The sequence below is a fragment of the Rhinatrema bivittatum genome, chromosome 3 (assembly GCF_901001135.1).
Source record: "Rhinatrema bivittatum chromosome 3, aRhiBiv1.1, whole genome shotgun sequence".
Lineage (NCBI taxonomy): Eukaryota > Metazoa > Chordata > Amphibia > Gymnophiona > Rhinatrematidae > Rhinatrema > Rhinatrema bivittatum.
The window spans coordinates 33,195,759-33,219,061 of NC_042617.1; the positions used below are offsets into that span (position 1 = coordinate 33,195,759).

Sequence of the window (23,303 nt, forward strand, 5' to 3'; positions counted from 1 at the left end):
GCAGTAGAACAAATTAGACAAATCACAATTAGTAATTTAATGAAGTATTGAAATTTCTTATACTGGAACCCATTAGTGAATAGGTTCAAGACCCAGTTATGACCCTATTGTGTATAACAGTCCTTTGTAGAGGGTTCAGGAAACTGGATCAAAGATGTGGATCTTAAGAAAAGGCCTAGTTGAAAAGCCATGCTTAGCATTTTTCCTGAACTTAAAGTAGCATGGCAGGGTTAGTAGTACTTCCAGATTTTTGGTGCATAACAGCTGAAAGCACAGTCTCATGCAGAACAATCTAGCAGCAGTCAGGGGAGAAGAGGAAAGCCATTTTAGTTGACTGGAACCCTTTTTTTTTCCCCCAGTGAAGAATGTGATAGTCTTTGGTTGTGTGAACCTCTGTATTGGTAAAAGGAGTTCTGTTTGTGTCTTGGAGAGTTTCCATATCAGATAAACACATTTGCTTGGGTGATTCATGGACAGTTCTAGTTTGGAAATGTAGACTTTTTTTTTTGTTTTTGGTCTTGCTGGATGGCAGCTTTGTATTTTTGGTGCCTTCTTTGCAGAGACTAAAAACATAAGACTAAGGCTGATGTGTTTTATGTTTCTGCCATGTCCAAATTGTCAGGATTGTATTAGGAGAAGGACTTTGAATTTCTGGGGGTTCTGGAAAGATTGGATTTGACAGATTTGAGTTTTACTGTAGAGAATTAGTCATTCCATAGTTGGATTAGATCTTGTGGTAGATGTTGTGGCTATATTGATATTGCTTAAGTTTGCACTTGTCATATAGGATAGATTTCAGGTGGGAGGTTTGGATGTAGGAGTACTGAGTATTTGATTTAGGAATGGGATGGCAGCCTGGATGAGTTTACAATATGACCAAGAAATGGTGACCTCTGATATTGTCTGAGTCTAACTTGGTGCTGGCAAACTGGAAAATTTAGGTTGAGGGTGTAGGGACCTTGATTAGTGGGGTGAGGCTAAGATTGCCGATGTGGTGCTGGAAGCTGGTAGTGTGCCCTTTGAAGAGGGGATTCTGCATGATGGTTGAAATTTTGTAGAACCAGTTCATGAGAAATATTGTGAAAGACATTGAGGAGCTTTTGGAGCAGCTTCTCAGGAGCAGCATGATGCCCTTGAGTTGCTAGTGGCAATGGAATGGCATGTGGAAAGCACATGGTCCACTTATCTGGTTTTTTTTTTGTTTTCCAGACAGCTTTGGGTATGTCTTCAGTAGGTATTAGTGCCTGCAGTCTCACATGGTTGTGGGCCTCAGTCCTGAGACAAGATATCTAGGGCAGGCTCTCTTGACGTGACTTGAAATAGAATTTCTTTGGTAAAGGATGTGATGGCCCAAATGAGACTATTGCGAGATGCTTCCCTGCTACTCCACAATCAGGACCTTCCTGTTGGGGGAGGGAGGAGGATTATGTTCTACATGAACTATTGGCCCAGAGTAACTTTGGATACTTGGGTTCTCAGCATAATCAGACATGGATATAGATTTTATGCCTGTTCAGAACCGCACTAAAAAGCATTTGGTCAGCTTCTTGGTATTGGGAACTTAAATGAGAGAGAAGAGTAGTATAGAAAGAATGATCATACGCATTAGGAGCATAGATAGAAACGAGAAGTAGAGACATTCCCATCAAAATCCCTTTGGCCAGCACATACCGGCCCTGAGAGTCTGCCACTGTCTCAATCAGTGTAAAAGAGAGAGATTGATGAATCATTATGGCTACCCCCCTGCTTTTTGATGTTCCTGTAGAATAATAGATCTGAGACACCCATTTCTTCTTCAGCTTAAGGACTTCAGTAAGGAAGCATATGCGTTTCCTGTAAAAATATAATTTTGGATCCAAGTTTGGATAAGCGAGCAAAATCTTTTTCCCGTTTAATGGGGGTACCCAATCCCGCTACATTCCATGTTATTATATTGCAAGCCATATTATTGAAATATCAACTCAGTCATCCCTAAAGATTTCGGACGTTCATGTGGAGAGGTAGAATGTGTTGCAAAAGAATTCCCCACAAACACCAACTGTATAGACCCTGTAACTGACCCTATATAACAGAGAATCTCTACTTGAATCCCCTCCCTCCCTCCCCCCCCAATCCCCCCGAGTAACCAACAGGTGAGAATTCCTCCGCTCCTTCGCGGATACATCCTACACCTGAGATCTTCCCACCCCTATTCAAAAGGAAAAGATCCCTACTGGGATATGGAGCACGTGGTTAGAACTCATGTGCTCAGCTGCCTCCCCCGCAGATTTGCAGGTCACCCAAAACGATGACGGGTACTAAACAATATCCAGTACAGTAATATAAAACATGCCATTCTGGCCCACCTGATACAGACAAAATCAAGTAGCATGTGAAAGTCTTACTCATATGCACGGCAAACCAGTCATTTGTGCCTAGAGAAAAAACCAAAAAAACCAAAAAAACCAGATCGGATGCATTATGTAGGCAAAAACTCTGTTTCGTACACTCTGTGTACCCTCGACCCAGACAGTCACGTTGTCGCAGCTTGTGTCGGGCCCAAAATGCCTTGGACATATACTCGCGCTTCCCCCGCTGCTTCAAAGATTTTCACTTGCCCCTGATGGGAGATCCAGAGTCAGGCAGGGAACATTAGCGCAAAACGAATTTGTTTATTGGCAAGCTCCGAGCACACTTCATGAAATGCTTTCCGCTGTATTGTGACTCTAGGAGAGAAGTCTTGAAAAATCAGTATGCGGCTGGCTTCATAGTGAAAATCGCGAGCTTTCCTATAATATTGCAGCACCAATGACCGATGAGCAAAGTGAAGAAAACGGGCAATGATCACCCGGGGTCTGCGATCTGCTTCGCCTTCATTCCTCCGGCCTATCCTGTGCGCTCTTTCGAATAGGCCTCCCGATGGGGACGCAAGAGATGGTACCACCCCGAGTAACCAAGCGTCCAAAATTCTTGGCAGGTCAGCATCTGGTAAGGCTTCCGGGAATCCTACGAAACGTAAATTATTTCGCCGGGAGCGGTTTTTGAGTTCATCGATTTTCTCCTCATTGGCCCGTGCCTGTTTGCTGAGCTCGTCGACCCACTTTTCCAAAGTGCCCACATCGTCTTCGACTAGGCCTACCCGGCCTTCGATACGTTCGGTGCGAGCATCAAATTCTGTTGGGGAAGCCCACACGTCCGCTATCTGTTCAGATAGTTGGTGTAGCCGCACATCTAAAGCAGTCACCACGGCGTGCGAAATGTTTTCTTCAAGTGATTCACCATCGTGTTGCAAATCAGGCTCTGTCGCGGCGACCATCTTGACGTTAGGGGCCTTCGCCTTTTCTTTTTCTTTGCGCACCGTTCTGGTAGCCATGCAATGTCGTCTTCAACTCTGCTGTGGGTACGTCTCTCGAGTAGTCAGCTGAAAAATTGCGGTGGGTCAGAAAACGATGAGAAAACACGGGATGTTTAGAGAGTGTGCGGGGGACGGCAGCCGGAGCTCGGAGAAGCACGTCTTACCGAGCCCACCACATCACGTGATCCTCTCAAATAATTTTTTAGTGTGAAACTGGCCAGCTTTTTAAAATTACGCAGAAGACCCTTTGGACTTTATTAACACCAAATATTCAAAAGCTGTGTTCATACCATCAAGCTCATATATCTCATTAAAGAGGTAAATTGAATAACACAATAACTTTGTTTTATTATTGTTACTCATAAATTATAACAACATTAATCTTGGAATGTTATATATTTTTAATATAAATGAAAGGTTTTCACAAGATAGGTTGTGTCGTGAAACATTTTATTTATGTATATATTTAAGGAAACATACATAAATTGTCGAAATACATTTCGTTTGTTTAACCTTTAACCTCTGGTTTGCTAGTAGACTGAATTACTGTGTCACAAAATTGTTTGTCTAAAAAGTGTTTCACCAACATGAAAAGCTTGGAAAGCTGTGCAATAGACACAACAGCTTCCAGCTAGACCCCTATCAAAGACCACTAGCCAAAGGCATCTCAGCAGACTTAGAAAAACCTGCTCTTGGTTTTTGATCCTGACTGTTCTGGAGAATCTCGAGTTATATCAGCAAGTTGGCTGATTATATCTGGATTTTCAGAAGATGGAACAGCTCCCCTATGAGGAAAGACTAAAGAGGTTAGAACTTTTCAGCTTGGAGAAGAGACGGCTGAGAGGGATTATGATAGAGGTGTTTAAAATCATGAGAGGTCTAGAACGGGTAAATGTGACTTTGTTATGTACTCTTTCAGATAATAGATTAGGGGGGCACTCCATGAAGTTAGCATGTGACACATTTAAAACTATCGGAGAAAGTTCTTTTTCACTCAATGCACAATTAAACTCTGGAATTTGTTGCCAGAGGATGTGGTTAGTGCAGTTAGTGTAGCTGGGTTTAAAAAAGAATTGGATAGGTTCTTGGAGAAGTCCATTACCTGCTATTAATTAAGTTGACTTAGAAAATAGCCACTGCTATTACTAGCAACAGTAGCATGGGATCTTCTTGGTGTTTGGGTACTTGCCAGGTTCTTATGGCCTGGATTGGCCACTGTTGGAAACATGTTGCTGGGCTTGATGGACCCTTGGTCTGACCCAGTATGGCATGTTCTTATGTTTTTATGTAGTAAGGGCCAGAATCCAATTTTTTCTGGAAGTTTGGCATCAGATTGTGACTGACCAGTGAGTCCTCAGTTAGTCAGACATGGCTACCAATTACATTTCTTACTGTTGCTGTTCTACATTTCAATCCTTCCCTGGATCCCTCGCATTGCCTCAACTATTGAAGTACAGGTATTATCCAACAGAGCGTGAAAGACTTCTCCCTTCCAAATTCAACACAGGATTTTATTCCTATTATTTTTTAATACCAAAGAAATTGGGAGGATTGAGACTCATCCTGAATATACGACAGCTCAATATTTCATCATCAGGAGAAATTCAAGATGCACTCCCTCAGAACCATTTTACCCTTCATTCAACAGGGAGAATGGATGTGCTGGTTGGACCTGAAGGACACACCTCATATCCCCAGCCATCCAGTCTTTTGGCGATAACTTCACTTCAGGCTTCTATCCACTACCAATACAAAGTACTCCCATTTGGCCATTGCTGCCCTGCGAGCCTTCTCTGTGCCCTTTGGTAGTAGCAGTTCATCCATAAGAAGATAGGAAATTGCCATACTGGGTCAGACCAAGGATCCATCATGCCCAGCACTCTGTTTTTAACAGTGACCAATCCAGGCTGCAAGTACTTTTGTGACCTCAGACTTAATATCGCCATGATATTAAGTCAGAGGGTGAACAGAAAAGCAGTTTTTACTGCTTTTCTGTCCACTTTCCCGGTGCCGGCAGAAATTAACGCCTACCTTTGGGTAGGCGCTAATTTCTGAAAGTAAAATGTGCAGCTTGGCTGCGCATTTTACTTACTGAATCACGCGGGAATAACTAATAGGGCCATCAACATGCATTTGCATGTTGTGGGCGCTATTAGTTTCGGGGGGGGGGGGGGGGGGGGTTTGGACACATGTTTTCGACGCGCTATCACCCCTTAGTGAATAAGGGGTAAAGGACGCGGGTTAACAGTGTGCTCCGCTGCGCACTCTACTGTATCGGCCTGCAGGTTAATGCAGGGGCGCTTGTAGCTCACCATCCACCTTATCTGAAGTTTTTCCACGACAAAATGGTTCTTTGCATCCTAAATTCTTTTCAAATATTGTCTTGTTAGTTCACATTAATCAGTCTGTTACCCTTCCTACTTTTTTTCCTACATGTTCATGATATTGGGGGAGGAGGGAGTCTCTTCACACTCTGGATTGGAAGCCAGGGTGGCTTGTTACAAATGTAGAACTCTCACTATCAACTCATTACAGCTATTTTTCCTATGATTCAAGTAGACTAACATAGTAACATAATGAATGATGGCATATAAAGGCCAAAATGGTTTCTCCAATCAGCCCAACAAGTTTTCTTTTTAAAAAATTATCTTTTTTTTTTTTTTTTTAAAGGTAGTAGCAACTACCTCTCTGTGCAGGCTAGCCCCAAGCAGAAATGTGAATTTTAGGTGAAATAGTAAAGATACCCGATTTGTTCATTTCCATTCTCTGGCCAGTAGGGATCTTCCGTCCCACGCCTTTTTGAATTTTGCTACCATTCTTGGGTTCACCTCTGGGGGGCATTCCGTGAATCCACCACCCTTTTCGTGAAGAAATATTTCCTGATGTTTGAGTCTTTCCCCCTTGGAGTTTCATATCATGACATCTAGTTTTGTAGCTTCCTTTCAATTGGAAGATTTGATTTTTGTGTATCACTAATTCCTTTCAGGTATTTGAATGTTTGTATCATACTTCCCCTGTCTCTTCTCTGTTCCTGGGTGTGTGGGTGTGTGTGTATGTATGTATATGTATGTGTGTGTGTATATATATTATTTTTCCTTCAATTTTATCCCTTATGGCTTTCTGTACAGACCACACACCATTTTGGCTGCCTTTCTTTGGACTACTTCCATTCTGTCCTTTATCAGATGGTCTCCAAAACTCAACACAGTATTCCAGGTGAGGCCTCACCAAGAACCTGTACAGTGGCACTATTTCCTTTTTTCTTTTCCTGCTGGTTATGCCTCTTTGAATGCAACCTAGCATTCCTCTGACCTTAGCCTTTGCCTTGTTACATTGTTTTGCCACCTTCAGATCATGACATGATCACCTCAAAACCTCTGCCCCAGTTTGTGCACGCAAGTCTTTCACCCCCCCCAACACACACATCTCTTCAGATTGTTGTATCCCAAATGCATGACTGCACTTCTTGGCATTGAATTCCAACTGCCAAACCTTTGACTGCTTCTCCAGGTTTTCTAGGTCACTTATTCTTTCCACACCTTCAGGTGTGTCCACTCCATTGCAGATCTTAGTATCATCTGCAAAGATACAAATCTTACCTTCTAATCTCTGCATTATCACTCGCAAAGATATTGAACAGGCATTGCGGTGGTGAAAATCTTATCTAACTGGATAATACTGTATCCAACACGGTTACGTATCTGTAGGACTAGATATAGCTCAGACAGAGCTTACCAAATATGAGCTATGGCCGCCTCCCTCGACTCCTTGTAGAAGACAAATGCAAAGCTGCCATGTTGTCATCGGTACATACCTTTGCATCTTAGTTCTGCTGGGGCACTAACAGCATTTGACAGTACATTAGGAAAGGCAGTGCTACATCATGTGTTTTGCAGTAGTTTACTCTTCAACTTGGGTTGCTTACTAAGTAATCACTCCACTGCAAGCTTCAGCTTGGGACTCCCAACAGGTTATGGTTAATTTAGCTTGCTTAACAGAAAAAGCAAGTTTGCTTAACATAAATGTTTTCTGTAGCTAGCAGAATGAATTGGCTATAAGATGCCTGCCACCCTACCTGAAGAGACTACTACACACCTACAGGCCAATGTAATATAGTGCGCTTGGCTAAGCACATAACTTTACAAGGGATTGGATGCGCATTTTGGACATGCATCCAAAACACCTCATGCAATAAGGGGATTAGCGCGTCCAAACCAGCGCGTATCTAATAGTGTAAATTCATGTTGATGAGGCTTTTAGCTGTTACCCCCGATTTGGGGGGGGGGGGAGAAATGTGCTCGCGCACATTTTTCCTCTTTAAAAAAAGAAAATTACTGCCTGCCCCGGAGCAGGTGTTAATTCTTGAGGAACCCCTGAAGCTAACAGAAAATCAGAAAATACTGCTTTTCTGTTAATCGGGCTCCGATTTCTTTAAAATGTGTAGGCGGTAGGTTGCTTTATACAGAACTGAATCCCCCCCCCCCCCCCCAAAAAAAAATAGTATTTGAAAATAGTATTTATAGAAACATAGAAATGACGGCAGAAGAAGACCAAACGGCCCATCCAGTCTGCCCAGCAAGCTTCACACATTTTTTCTCATACTTATCTGTTTCTCTTAGCTCTTTGGTTCTATTTCCCTTCCACCCCCACCATTAATGTAGAGAGCAGTGATAGAGCTGCATCCAAGTGAAATATCAAGCTTGATTAGTTAGGGGTAGTAGGGGAAGTAACCGCCGCAATAAGCAAGCTACACCCATGCTTATTTGTTTTACCCAGACTGTTATTCAGCCCTTATTGGTTGTTTTTCTTCTCCCCTGCCGTTGAAGCAGGGAGCTATGCTGGATATGCGTGTAGTATCAGTTTTTCTTCTCCCCTGCCGTTGAAGCAGAGAGCTATGCTGGATATGCGTTGAAAGTGAAGTATCAGGCTTATTTGGTTTGGGGTAGTAACCGCCGTAACAAGCCAGCTACTCCCTGCTTTGTGAGTGCGAATCCTTTTTACTTCTCCCCTGCCAATGAAGCAGAGAGCTATGCTGGATATGCGTGAAGTATCAGTTTTTCTTCTCCCCTGCCGTTGAAGCAGAGAGCTATGCTGGATATGCGTGAAGTATCAGTTTTTCTTCTCCCCTGCCGTTGAAGCAGAGAGCTATGCTGGATATGCGTTGAAAGTGAAGTATCAGGCTTATTTGGTTTGGGGTAGTAACCGCCGTAACAAGCCAGCTACTCCCCGCTTTGTGAGTGCGAATCCTTTTTTCCACATTTCCTCTTGCTGTTGTAGCTTAGAGCGATGTTGGAGTCACAGTAACCATGTGTATGTTTATTGAATAAGGGTATTATCTCCAGGCAGTAGCTGTCATTCTGGCGAGCCACCCCCTCTTTATTGACGGCCTCTTGATTTTATGGATCCACAGTGTTTATCCCACGCCCCTTTGAAGTCCTTCACAGTTCTGGTCTTCACCACTTCCTCCGGAAGGGCATTCCAGGCATCCACCACCCTCTCCGTGAAGAAATACTTCCTGACATTGGTTCTGAATCTTCCTCCCTGGAGCTTAAAATCGTGACCCCTGGTTCTGCTGATTTTTTTCCTACGGAAAAGGTTTGTCGTTGTCTTTGGATCATTAAAACCTTTCAAGTATCTGAAAGTCTGTATCATATCACCTCTGCTCCTCCTTTCCTCCAGGGTGTACATATTTAGATTCTTCAATCTCTCCTCATAAGTCATTTGATGAAGACCTTCCACCTTTTTGGTCGCCCTTCTCTGGACCGCCTCCATCTTGTCTCTGTCTCTTCGGAGATACGGTCTCCAGAACTGAACACAGTACTCCAGGTGAGGTCTCACCAAGGACCTGTACAAGGGGATAATCACTTCCCTTTTCTTACTCGATATTCCTCTCTCTATGCAGCCTAGCATTCTTCTGGCTTTAGCTATCACCTTGTCACATTGTTTCGCCGACTTCAGATCATTAGACACCATCACCCCAAGGTCTCTCTCCTGCTCTGTGCACATCAGCCTTTCTCCCCCCATCGAATACAGTTCATTCGGATTTCCACTCCCCATATGCATGACTCTGCACTTCTTGGCATTGAATGTCAGCTGCCATATCTTCGACCACTCTTCCATCTTCCTTAAATCCCGTCTCATTCTCTCCACTCCTTCCGGCGTGTCCACTCTGTTGCAGATCTTAGTGTCATCCGCAAAAAGACATACCTTACCTTGTATCCCTTCCGCAATGTCGCTCACAAAGATATTGAAAAGGACCGGTCCCAACACCGATCCCTGCGGTACACCGCTTAAAACCGCTCTCTCTTCAGAGAGAGTTCCATTTACCATCACACATTGTCTTCTGTCCGTCAACCAGTTTGCAATCCAGGCCACCACCTCGGCACTCACTCCGAAGCTTCTCATTTTATTCACCAGTCTCCTGTGCCGGACAGTGTCAAAAGCTTTGCTGAAGTCCAAGTACATGACATCGAGTGCTCTTCCTTGATCCAATTCCTTGGTTACCCAGTCAAAAAAGTCAATCAGATTTGTCTGACAGGATCTTCCAATGGTGAATCCATGCTGCCTCTGGTCACTAGATGCTGCCTCTGGTCACTAGAGAAGAGCATATACAAGCATGGAAGGTTCTGGCGGTTGCCGGCTAGTAGAGAGCATGTATTGTGACGTCAGGGTCAAGGACTTCCCTCGCTTTGCTTTACGTTGCGAGAACGTGACGCTTTAGTTCAGTTTGGTTACATCTTATCCGATGCGCTTGCATAGATGACTTTCTGCATCTCTAATGGCTCCACTTTCCTCCGGCTACAGTTAGGGTGTTTTTTTTGTGTGTTCTTTAGTAGGTTGCTTTTCTCCTTGTAATAGGTAGTAAGTGCAGTAGAGCCTTATCAAATGAAGATTCATGTAGCATCTATTTCTACAATCTTAGAAACTAAATCCTAAAAGAGAAAAGAATATCAAAGTTGCATACTTGTGACTGGAGTTTTCCATGGACAGAAGCACAAAACAGCCACATATGGGGGCCTATGCTTTAAAAAACACGAAAAAACATTGCATTCATTAGGAACGCATGCAGCTTTAATGCGCAGACAATTTTTCACCAGCACTGCGGATGCAATATTTAAATTAATCTGAAATGATGACTCGTGTTTGAAACAAAGCGGCTGTAGCGCCATCGCTTGCGATCAGTCTGCATATATCTGTCAAAAAAAGGTTTGGCAACTGTAATACAATTGTTGAACTACAAAAAATGATAAACTAGAAAAGCATATTTGAAATCGGCTTTGTTCCCCCATTGTGCCTGTGACGTCAGCAAGCGGGTCATAATCCTATCTGAAAGCACATCATCATCTTAGCAGCAGCAGGGTTTCTCACAGGACAAGCAGGATGGTAGTCCTCACATATGGGTGACATCACAGGATGGAGCCCAATCACGGAACACTTCTGTCAGTTTCCAGAACTTTGACTGGCCCCTACTGGGCATGCCCAGCATGGCACTAACCCTGCAGCCAGCAGGAGTCCCCCTTCAGTCTTTTTTCCTCGCAGCAGTAGCCACGCGGTTAAGGAGCTCTGTAGAGATTCCTGACAGGAATTACTAAAATTTAATATACTCCACAGGGGTCCCTCCTTCAACTTTTGTCAAGCTGCGGTACTCCGGTAAGTTTTTACCCGTTTTCCGTCGATAACCATCGAGTTTGGCCCTCGCGGCCTACTGACAGTAGACCGTACTGCGGTTCAATTTTTTCATGGCCATGGCGTCGGGGTTCCGACTGTGCCTAGACTGTAATCGCACAATGTCAATCACAGACCCTCACAAAGCCTGTGTAATGTGTCTCTGATGTGAGCACAATGTCCTAACCTGCACCAAATGTGCCCTAATGACACCAAAAGGTCGCAAGGCTAGAGTGGAGAAGATGGAACTTCTCTTCCGCGCTCAAACCCCGACGCATCTATTGCATCGACGTCAGAACCGGCACAGTCGACTTCGCACTAGCATCGACCTCTGACCGGTGACCGTCCGGCATAGACTTCTCGGCCATCGACACCCTCTACTCCCCCTGAAGACCGTGGGGCTCATAGAGATAAACATCGCCACTGGCATCGAAAGTCTCGGACCATCGAGGGAGCGAAATCGTCTAACTTGCCATCGTCCGAGCCGCCGTCGAAGAAACCCCGTCCAGAAAAGGCACCGACCTTTTCGGCGACTGGGTCACCGAGGCAACCCTCACCCGACAGGGTATCGGGAGCCGCGACTCCGCGTTTAACAGTAGACCCTCCAGCTATGCCTCCGCCTCCTTCTGTTCCGGAGCCGGGGCTGCTTGCTCCAGGTCTCCGAGAAGAACTGAACCGGATGGTTCAGGAGGCCATCGACAAGGCGATGCATTGACTCCAGGTTCCTCCGGCACAAACACCGGTACCGATTGCGGAACCGGCCATTGATCCGATTCCAGCAGCGCTGGCACTGCTGCTCTCGAGGATGGAAGCGCTCATGGCTGCTTTTCCACCGATGGTCCCCGGTGCTCTCCCCGCTTGCTTTGTCACCGGGAGGAGAAACACTGTTCGCATCCCTCCATTGGGAGGTCTGCCGATGCCTCGGCCATCGGTGCAGACACGTCCGGCCCCACCCAGGCACCCATCGATACCCTAGATGCCTGCGCTGGTGCCTTCAGTTCTCCCTTCGAGTCCTTTGGAGCCTAGACCAGGACCTTCAGGGATCCCACCGCCCCGTCCTCCTCTAGCCCCTAGAGGAGCAGGTGCTGATCCCTACGATACCTGGACTGATGATTCTTCACCAGATACCGATGACTTGCCTTCACAATCTTCACCTACTGAAAGTAGAAAGCGTTCTCCTCCAGAGGACCTTTCCTTTATAAATTTTGTGAAGGAGATGTCTGAATTGGTTCCCTTCCAATTACAGACAGAACAGGACGATAGGCATCAAATGATGGAGTTGCTACAATTCCTGGATGCTCCCAAGGAAATAACCTCCATCCCTATCCACCAGGTTCTTTTGGATCTCCTCAAAAAGAACTGGGAACATCCTGGCTCTGTTGCTCCAGTCCACAGGAAAGCTGATACCACCTATCTTGTTCAGTCAGCCCCAGGATTTCGCAAACCTCAATTGGATCACCAATCTGTGGTTGTGGAATCTGCCCAGAAAAGAGCAAGGAGATCAAAACCTCACACTTCCTTTCCCCCAGGCAAGGAACAGAAATTTCTAGATAACATTGGTCACCGTGTCTTCCAGGGATCAATGCCACTTATCAGCTCTATATGACACAATATAATAGGGTCTTACTTAAGCAGATACAAGACTTGACTGACTCCCTGCCTCAGCAATTTCAAGATCAACTCCAACTCCAAACCCTAGTAAACAAGGGTTTTGAGGCAGGCAAGCATGAAATCAGATCATCTTACAATATCTTTGACACTGCTACCAGGGTATCTGCAGCTGCTATCTCGGACCAGGTTTACGTCATGGTGCTCTTCTCGGTCCCTTGACCCCTTTACCTGTCCAATCACGAAGTTTCTGGACTATCTCTCTGGCATTTGTCAGTCAGGTCTAAATACTTCCTCCATTAGGATGCATGTCAGTGCGGTAGCCGCCTTCCATAAAGGTGTCGGATGTTCCCATATCAGTACAACCCCTTGTCACTCGCTTCTTGAAGGGCTTGCTTCACCTCAAGCCTCCTTTGCGTCCTCCGGCCCCTTCTTGGGACCTCAACCTAGTTTTGGGTCAGCTCATGAAACCACCATTCGAGCCTCTTCAAACCTATGACCTTCGATATCTAACATGGAAAGTGATTTTCCTTCTGGCAATTACTTCCGCTCGCAGAGTTAGTGAATTGCAGGCTCTAGTTACCTACCCGCCTTACACTAAATCTGCAGGACCGGGCAGTACTCCACACTCACCCTAAGTTCTTGCCTAAGGTAGTTTCGGAGTTTCATCTCAATCAATCCAGTATACTACTTACCTTTTTTCCCAGGCCCCATTCCAATCCAGGAGAGCAGGCTCTGCATACCCTTGACTGTAAACGGGCTCTAGCATTTTACCTAGACCGTACAGCTGCCCACAGGATAAGCACCCAGTTGTTTGTCTCTTTCCATTCCTTCAAATTGGGACAGCCTGTGGGTAAGCAGACTCTCTCTCCTCCTGGTTAGTGGACTGCATATCCTTTTGCTATCAGCAAGCAGGCACTCCACTTCAAGACCTTGTTAAAGCACACTCTGTGAGGGCCATGGCGACTTCAGTAGCACACCTACGATCGGTGGCGCTTCCTGATATTTGCAGGGTTGCTACCTGGAGTTCTTTCCATATCTTTACAGCCCATTATTGCTTAGACAAAGCCGGAAGACAAGAATCCATCTTCGGCCAGTCTGTCTTGCGCAACCTATTTACAACATGACGTACCAACACCCTACCGCCTGCCCGGAGGGGTTCAGGATGCCCTCTACCAAATTCCACCCCAATTGTTGTGCCAGTTGTACGCCTTTGGGTACATTTGGTGCATGTTCAGACATCCTCAGCTTGGTACTCACCCATATGTGAGGACTACCATCCTGCTTGTCCTGTGAGAAAGCAAATGTTGCTTTCCTGTAACAGGTGTTCTCACAGGACAGCAGGATGTTAGTCCTCACAAAACCTGCCCGCCACCCTGCGGTGTTGGGTTCGTAATGTTTTGTTTTATTTTTCGGCACTGCCTGTAGCTTTCAAATAAGACTGAAGGGGGGACCCCTGCTGGCTGCAGGGTTAGTGCCATGCTGGGCATGCCCAGTAGGGGCCAGTCAAAGTTCTGGAAACTTTGACAGAAGTTTTCCGTGATTGGGCTCCATCCTGATGATGTCACCCATATGTGAGGTCTAACATCCTGCTGTCCTGTGAACACCTGTTACAGGTAAGCAACATTTGCTTTCTTTTTACTGCGGCAGCCCATTTACATATTAAATAGTGCTCCTGGGAGAGATGGGACGGCACATGTCATGAGTGCCCATTCAATGTGCACAGATATTGCATCGGCCTGCTAGTTAGCTGTAAAACTGAGGTGGCTCTGAGGCAATGCCCATGTGGGAACTTCCATACATGCCCAAAGTAGCATGAGGAAACTGCTGGGTTATTCCTCTATGCCTCCTACTGTGAACTATAAAAGTGAGAAACTATACAGTTCTTCAAAATATTAGCACATTTTACTACGTAGAAAACAGACCTTCATTGAAAGTCTTTCTTTTTTTTTTTTAAACTTTTAATATCCGATCTGCTTTAGTTTGCTAATTAGGAAACATGCCCCTTTCATGGTTTTTTTGTTTGTTTTTTTTTAAGTTAATGCCTTTCTTTGATTTTGCAGTGAGCAAAGTATTTGCCAAGCACGAGCTGCAGTGATGGTCTACGATGATGCAAATAAGAAGTGGGTACCTGCTGGGGGGTCAACTGGATTCAGCAGAGTTCATATATATCACCATACAGGCAACAATACATTTAGAGTGGTGGGCAGGAAGATTCAGGATCATCAGGTAAGAACTTGTTTCTATACCATTGTATACATTTTTGTGATTTTTATCAATTTGAAAATTATTTTGTAAAGAGATGTTAACTTTGTAGGGAGAGAATGGGTTATCTCTCTTGGTATTACAGTATATTTCTATAGTCTGTAAGCAGAATTTAAATTTTTTTCAGGTAATATGTTTGTGCACTGAATTTTGATCATTGTCCTAATGAATTTTCAAGCAATCATGGCCTATAGGGAGTAATGGGGATTAGCAGGATGTATATCTACGCATCAATTAGCATGTAACTGAACGTTCCTCTGGTTTGGCAAGCAGGATGATAGTCCTCACATGGGTGACGTCACTGGACGGAGTCCTATCACGGAAAACTTTGTCAAAGTTTCTTGAAACTTTTGACTGGCAACTGAGCATGCCCAGCATGCCATGATCCCTCGAGCCACAGGGGTCTCCCTTCAGTCTTCTTTTTTCCGCGCTGCTGTTAGCCTCGCGGTGAAGGAGCCCTGTGTGATACTTCACACTCTTTTTTTTTTTTTTTCCTCATGGAAAAAGTTTAAAAATTCTCTCACAACCCCTTTCATAGGGGTTTCCCTTCTTTTTTCCGTCCATCAGTGAGTGCAATTTTATTGCGGTCGATACCGTTTGAAAATTTTCTTGTCAGAAAGCAGTCGACAGCTGTCCAGCCTTCAAAATGACAACCGGGTTTAAAAAATGCCCAAATTGCCTTCACACAATGTCTTGTTACCGACCCTCATTTAGTGTGGCTTGTGCTTGGTGGAAAGACGTCTACAATGTGCAGAGTTGATGGCTAAAGGCAGACGGGCCTGTCTGGAGAAGATGGAAAGCCTTTTTCATATACAGCTGCTTCCATCGACATCAACACAATCGTCACCGGCAGGAGCAGCAAAAAGGTTAGTAATTAGAACAAAGCGCCATCCCGATGGTAGCAGTGACCGATCATCCCCAACTCCATCTCAGGCATCGATTAAATCGACGTTGGGGATCGAGAAGAAAAGCATCGGCACCGACATTGGCGGCCTTCTACCCCCAATGTTGGCTTGATTCTCTGAGTGGCTTAGATATCTGTTGAGCCGCCACCGAAAAGAACCAGAGTAGAAGAGCCATCTATCCCTTCGATGCCTCCTACTCCAAGGAAATCTCCACCAATATAGATACCGGATACTGCACTACCACAGGGAGCTGTGGAAAAGCCAGTTCCACTATCTCTGCCACCCCCTATAGCTGCTCTGACCTCACCAGCTGTAAGGGAGGAACTGGATGGTTTCATCCGCCAGGCAGTAAGAGAAGCTTTGCGAGATCTATATCCACCGGTGCTGATGCCAGCATAGACTCAGATACCTCCACCGATCCTAGTGCAGATGCCAAATCCATGGGTGCTCACACAGTTACTAGCTAAGCTCGACGCCCTCATCGGTGCTCTTCAGATACCACTACCATCAGAGCCGAAGACACCAATAGACCAACTGCTACCAACACCGGATCCTCAAGATGACGATGCCTCCAATGGTTCACCGAAGCCTGATCCTATACCAGGACCACCGGGAATCTCTCAGCCAAGGCACCCTATTACTCCATTGGTGCCATCGATGACTTATCACCTTCCATCGATGCCATTGACAAAACCATTGATGCCATTTTTCATCCCTCACTCTACTCCTCCAAGATGTACCTTATCGGACACCTGGGACGAAGTAGACACAGATTCTTTCTTGGAAAGATGTATTATCAGAGCTCTCGCCACCTGAAGAAAGGAGGAAGTCAACACCAGAAGACCTCTCCTTTTCCAATTTCATAAAATATATGTCAGATACTATCCCTTTCCAGTTAGTCACTGAGGAGGACATAACACTGTGGAAGTTCTACAGTTTGTAGATTCTCGTAAAGAGGTACTTGCCATACCAGTGCATGAAGTCCTCGTCTATCTCCAGCATAGACTGTGGGAACATCCTTGTTCAATTCCACCAGTGAACAAGCGGACTGACGCCACCTACTTAGTCCAACACATACCAGGTTTTCAAAAGCCTCAACTCCCGTCTGTAGTGGTGGAGTCTGCCCAAAAAAGATCCAAAAGAATCCACCCTCACTCATACATGCCTCCTGGCAAGGAGCAAAAATTCTTAGATGGTCTTGGGAGAAAAATGTTCCAAGGTTCCATGCTTGTCTCCAGAATTGCATCATATCAACTCTATATGACACAATACCAACAAAACTTATGGAAACAAATGCAGGAGTTATCTGATGCTCTACCTTGTAAACATAGGTCTCTCAAGCAAAACTCTTGACTGGTTCACATCTTTCCTAAAAGACAGATTTCAAAGTTTCAATAAACCACATCAGAAGACATCCCTCTCGAAACAGGAGTACCACAAGGCTCTGCCCTATCGGCCACACTTTTTAACATCTATCTACTTCCTCTATGCTAACTATTATCAAGCCTAGAAGTAACGTTCTACATGTATGCTGACTACATACAACTCCTCATTACAATCACATCGACCACCGAAGATGCACTGATTCTAGCTGCATCACACCTCGAAGCGATCAAAAACTTGCTCATGTTTAGACAATTTTAGGTGGTTTAGCAAGACTGAATGTATTGTAATAGAAAAAACACAGAATCTAAAGCAACCCCATTCTTCAAAATAGACAACATGCACATACAACTTAAAGACAACATAAAGGACCTCTGTTTTTGGATTGACAATGAACTAAACTAGAAAAAGCACATATCAACAAAAACAAAAGAAGGTTTCTACAAACTCCAAATACTCAAACATCTAAAACCCTTGCTTCACCACCAAGATTTCAGAACCGTTTTACAATCTCTAATCCTCACCAGCCTTGATTTCTGCAACTCACTCTTGATTGGCTTACCCAAAATGACATTAAAACCACTTCAATTACTACAGAACGCCGCAGCGAGGATCCTAACCAGAAAAAAGTAATCAGACCACATCACACCTGTACTAAAGAGTCTACATTGGCTACCAGTAGAAAAAAGGATTGAGTTCAAAATGTTAATCATTCACAATGCAATATACAAATCAGACAACACAGCACTTGACAATGTCATACATCTTCACAGACCACAACGTACGACTAGAACAAAAAGTAAAATACAACTAGAAATACCACCACTCCCATTAGCCAAGCTATCCAACACACGGAACAGAGCCATATCATCGCAGGCCCAAAATTATGGAACGCACTACCAGAACACTTGAGCTCACAAAGTAACATTAAATCATTTAAAAAAGAGCTCAAAACATGGATATTTAGTCACACATTCAAAGACTGTATTAATATTACTCAACACAGATAATGCATATCCTTTTAAGTTATGCTACAGCACTACCAAGACTATGACACAGTCCGCTTGATGCCTGAAATTACATTGTTTATTTTCCTTGTTCCTTTTTTGTTCACAGATATACACGGTTATAAATGTTGATACCATTTGTAATTTGTAAGTTTCTCTGTTTAAGTTATACTGTTAAATGTAATAAGTTGTTGCAATTGTAAACCGGAGTGAAGGCCGCTAGCTATACTGTGGTATAAAAAAAAACGCTTAAATAAAAATAAATACCTCAGCAACACCAGGATGCCTTCAGTAATATTATTCATAAAGGCCCGGAAGCAGGTAAGCACGAAGTGCATGCTGTCTATGACTACTTTGAAACATCTTCTAGAATGGCAGCAACAGGGATTAGCGCCCGGAGATGGGCTTGGCTAAAGGCTTCTGACCTCAGGCCCTGAGGTTCAGGACAAGTTGGCAGACCTGCCTTGTACTGGGGACAATCTTTTTGGAGAAAATACAAGATGCTGTTGCGCAGCTCAAAGAACATAGACACTGCAACAACTTTCTACTGTTCCAGCAGAGAGTCCATCTTCTGCAAAACGTTCAGGCAGAAAAGACACCAGGAAAGCTGACTACAGACCACGAAGGTATTATCCTCCTGCACCTCGTAGAAAAACAAGAAGACCATCACAGAGAGGTCAGTCCAGACAAACGACCATCTAGACCCCAGCTTCCTCCTCCTCAAACAGGCCCAGCAATAGGGGTTTTGAAAACCAGCCAGATAACAGCAGCCACTACACGAACCCAATCCCCAATATACCAGTTGGGGGCAGAGTCTCCTTCTTTGTACACAATTGGTCAAACTTCACCACAGATCAATGGGTACTATCTATAATAACACAAGGTTATCATCTGGATTTTCTCACAGTGCCCAAAGACTGTCCACCAAGGTCTCTTTGGGTACACAAGGATTATACCACTCTTCCACAAATGGAATTATCTGCCCTCCTGAGAGCCAGGGCAGTAGAACCAGTTCCCTGACCTCAGCAGGGCAGATGATTCTACTCCTGCTATTTTCTCATTCCAAAGAAAACAGGAGGACTACGTCCCATCTTAGACCTCCGAAATCTCAAATTTCTACGAAAAAAGAAATTCAGGATGGTGTCCTTAGGCACCATGCTTCCCCTTCTTCAAACAGGAGATTGGCTCTGTTCTCTGGATCTTCAAGATACTTACGCTCACATTCCAATATTCCCTCCTCATCGCAAGTTCCTACGTTTCCTGGTGGGTCATCGATATTTTCAATACAGAGTCCTGCCATTTGGACTTGCATCGGCACCCCGAGTATTCACAAAGTGCCTAGCAGTGGCGGCAGCCCATTTGCGCAAGGAAAGCATACACGTTTTTCCTTATCTGGATGACTCTCTCATCAAGAGCCAATCAAACCAAGGAGTTCTCGACGCTCTCAAAGTCACAATCAATCTGCTTCACTCGTTGGGATTTCTTATCAATTACCAAAAATCCCATCTCGCCTTCTACATTTCATCGGCACAGAATTGAACACCACTGTGTCAAAAGCCTTCCTACCAAAAGACCGCGCAGACACACTCTCCAAATTAGCAATAACTCTGCACGCAAAAACAATGGCTACAGCCCATGAGTTTCTAACTCTGCTAGGCCACGTGGCTTCCACAGTCCACGTCACCCCTATGGCCAGATTAGCCATGAGAATAACACAATGGACTTTGAGATCACAGTGGCTCCAAGCTGTTCAACCACTGTCGTCTCCAATTCAAATAACCCACCAGTTACGCTCATCTCTCCTCTGGTGGACGAACACAAACAACTTGCTAACGGCCTACCGTTTCAGCAACCAGTTCCACAAGTGACCTTAACTACAGATGCATCCACCTTAGGTTGGGGAGCTCATGTGGACAATCTTCAAACTCAAAGTACTTGGACAAAGCTCGAAGCAACATTTCAGATAAACTTCCTAGAGCTTCGAGCTATACGTTATGCTCTTTATGTATTCAAGGACTGCCTTTCTCACACAAGACTTTTCTAATACAGACAACAGTTGCCATGTGGTACCTGAACAAACAAGGAGGCACGGGCTCTTATCTCCTCTGCCAAGAAGCTGCGCATATCTGTCACTAGGCCCTAACACATTCTATATTTCTCCAGGCCGCTTACCTGGCAGGCATACACAATGTAGTAGCAGATCGTCTCAGCCGTCAGTTCCATCCCCACGAATGGTCCCTGGATCCTTTAGTAGTGACCAAGATATTCCAATGTTGGGGTCAGCCAACAATGGACCTCTTTGCATCCGAGCTGAATCACAAAGTGGACAGATTCTGCTCCCTGCAGAAACAGATACCAGTTATCCATGGACGCCTTTGCTCGCCCCTGGAACTCAGGTCTTCTATACATGTATCCCCCGATACCGCTCATAACCAAAACTCTAGTGAAGCTGCAACAGGACAAAGGGTCAATGAAACTCATAGCCCCGTATTGGCCTCGACAAGTATGGTTTCCCATACTTCTCGGCCTCTCAATCACAGAACCAATTCTCATAACTCAGGGCCAGGGCAGGTTGCATCATCCCAACCTTCAAACCCTATCCCTCACAGCTTGGATGTTGAAAGCTTGATCCTGCAACCACTCAATCGTTCAACTAATGTCTCGCAAGTGCTTGCAGCTTCACTAAAGCCTTCCACACGAAAATCCTATCGTAAGTGGAAAAGATTCACCATGTGGTGCACACAGAAAAGTATTGATCCCTTTTCCTGCCCCACATCTTTATTAGACTCTCTGGCACCTTTCAGACTCTGGTCTCCAGACTTCCTCGGTAAGGGTACACCTGAGTGCTATCTCAGCTTACCACAAGAGATTAGGGGATGCACAGATATCAGCACAACCCTTGTCATAGGTTTTTGAGAGGTTTAATTCAACTTAAACCCCTTTTGCGGCCACCAGTCACAGAATGGGACCTTAATGTAGTACTAGCAGGGCTCATGTGTTCTCCCTTTGAGCCCATAGATTCCTGCGATGTTAAATTTCTTACATGGAAAGTTTTCTATTTCCCTATCCTCTGGGGTTAGGGAAATAACTACAGTACCTGAATGTAAACTGATGTGATATCTCAGATCGAATGTCGGCATATAAAAATAAATAAATAAAATAAATAGTAGCTATTACATCTGCTAGAAGAGTTAGTAAGTTACAAGCACTTGTAACATACTCCTATATACCAGGTTCCTACATGACCGAGTGGTCCTCCGTACCAGGTTCCTACATGACCGAGTGGCCCTCCGTACTCACCCTAAATTCCTTCCCAAGGTGGTTACTGATTTCCACTTGAATCAGTCTACAAACTTGCCCACATTCTTTCCAAGACCTCACTCTCACCAGGGCAAAAGTTTTACACACTTTGGACTGTAAACGCTCGCTAGCGTATTATCTAGACAGCACTAAAGTCTATAGAAAATCCACCCAGCTTTTTGTTTTGACAAAAACAAACCGGGTATGGCAGTGGGCAAACAAACACTCTCTAACTGGCTAGCAGACTGTATAGACTTCTGCTATGAAAAAGCAGGCCTTTCTCTCCAGGGATGAGTAAAGCGCACTCAGAGCAATGGCATCCTCAGTAGTACACTATCATTCTGTACTGATTGCTGACATCTGCAAAGCTGCACACATTTCCAGCTCATTACTGCCTGGGCAAGGAAGGACGACAAGATTCCGACTTTGGACAGTCTGTCTTAAAGAATGCTTTCCTAGCGTGTAGTAGATGGGCTCAGGACCAATGGGTATAGTGTGCTCCTGATAGCAGTTGGGAGACGGAGTCAGATTTCAATCTGACATCAGCCTACATATACCCGTGCAGGAAACTTAGCTCTTCAGTATTTCTACGTCTCCTAAGCAGTTAGGGACTCTACACACGCTTGCACAGCGTTAGAAAATCCAAACCAAAGAGAAAATCTTCTCCTTCCGTGATACCTAAAGGTCCCTCCCCCAGTCAAGAATTCCTGAGGTGATTTCAGAGATCCCTCAGAGGTGATCCTTGGTCCGGTAGCCGGTTCCCAGCATGGACTTAGCCCAGAGTGAGAGGCAGCGGGTGCAATACCAGGCGCGGTGGTGAAGGTACTTTCCCACTCCTGCAGATGGAGACCACCTGGCACGAGACCGGGAATCGCCAAGACAAGGTAAGATAGAAAACTTTCTTAGTCTCCAGTCTCCGAGGCTTGGATAGCCGCATAGATCATCGTCCTGATCCGGTGCGAGGACCTTTCGGGCTAGACACCAATCCAGTGCGAGGGTCCTCTCACGTGGAGACCCTCCGGGGGGGGGAGGGGGTTGTCGCCATCTTTCCCGCGTGGTCATCGGCGCCTTCCCCCCCCCTTGATCGCCGTATTGTCCGCACAACTGAGCCGCGCGCACAGTGGTGAGCGTAGCGGTGCCAGGCGCATAGATAGGCCTGCACGCACATATGAGCTCTGAGCCACTCCACGCGCACAAATCATGGCACCCCCAGTCAAGAAAGCCAAGGGACAAGCCCTCTGTCCTGCCTGCCACCTGAGAGCTGCGCAATCCGAAGTGGCCTCTGCCCTATGCCTGCAGTGCGAAGAGGCTCCAGAGGACCTGAAGCAAGGCCCTCCTCAGACAGTAGAGGAGTCCACCTCTACTAATGATTGTACCCCAGACCTCTATCCCGGGCACCTCGGGGAACTCCTCTGGATTCACTATGGACCCAGGGACCTTTTCCTGGGTGGAATTCTTCAAAGGCCTGCAAACCTTTGTCCAGGCACAATCTGTACTGCCTGTGACACAGCCACAGCCTCCACCAGAAGAGCAAAACCTTCCAAGCCCTTCTCGGATCCCCCGAGACACACCCCTTCCGGGTAAATGCCTCCCCTTAGGGGGGATACAGACACCTCGGAAGAAGAGCCTGATTCCCTGGAGGAAGTGGAAATTCCTCCAGGGATTGAACCATGATGTGACTTTTCTCCAAAGATGAATTACCAGATCTCATGTCTGAGTCTGAAAACGCTGGCCATCCCTGGCACAAGAACCACAGCGGAGCCAAAGCGAACCCAGTTTTGGTCAGTCTCCGTCAAGCCTCATGCTATTTCCCAGTGCTGCAGGCCATACAACAAC

General features: G+C 45.3%; 1 protein-coding gene across 5 annotated transcripts in view; it reads left to right on the top strand.

Moving 5' to 3' along the window:
- ENAH (ENAH actin regulator) overlaps positions 1–23,303 on the top strand; it is a 432,953-nt gene that overhangs the window by 75,376 nt on the left and 334,274 nt on the right. For all 5 annotated transcript variants that reach the window (XM_029593080.1, XM_029593081.1, XM_029593085.1 and 2 more), the window contains exon 2: positions 14,671–14,836. In XM_029593080.1, coding sequence (XP_029448940.1) covers positions 14,671–14,836 — 166 coding nt within the window. The remainder of the gene's footprint in view (positions 1–14,670; positions 14,837–23,303) is intronic.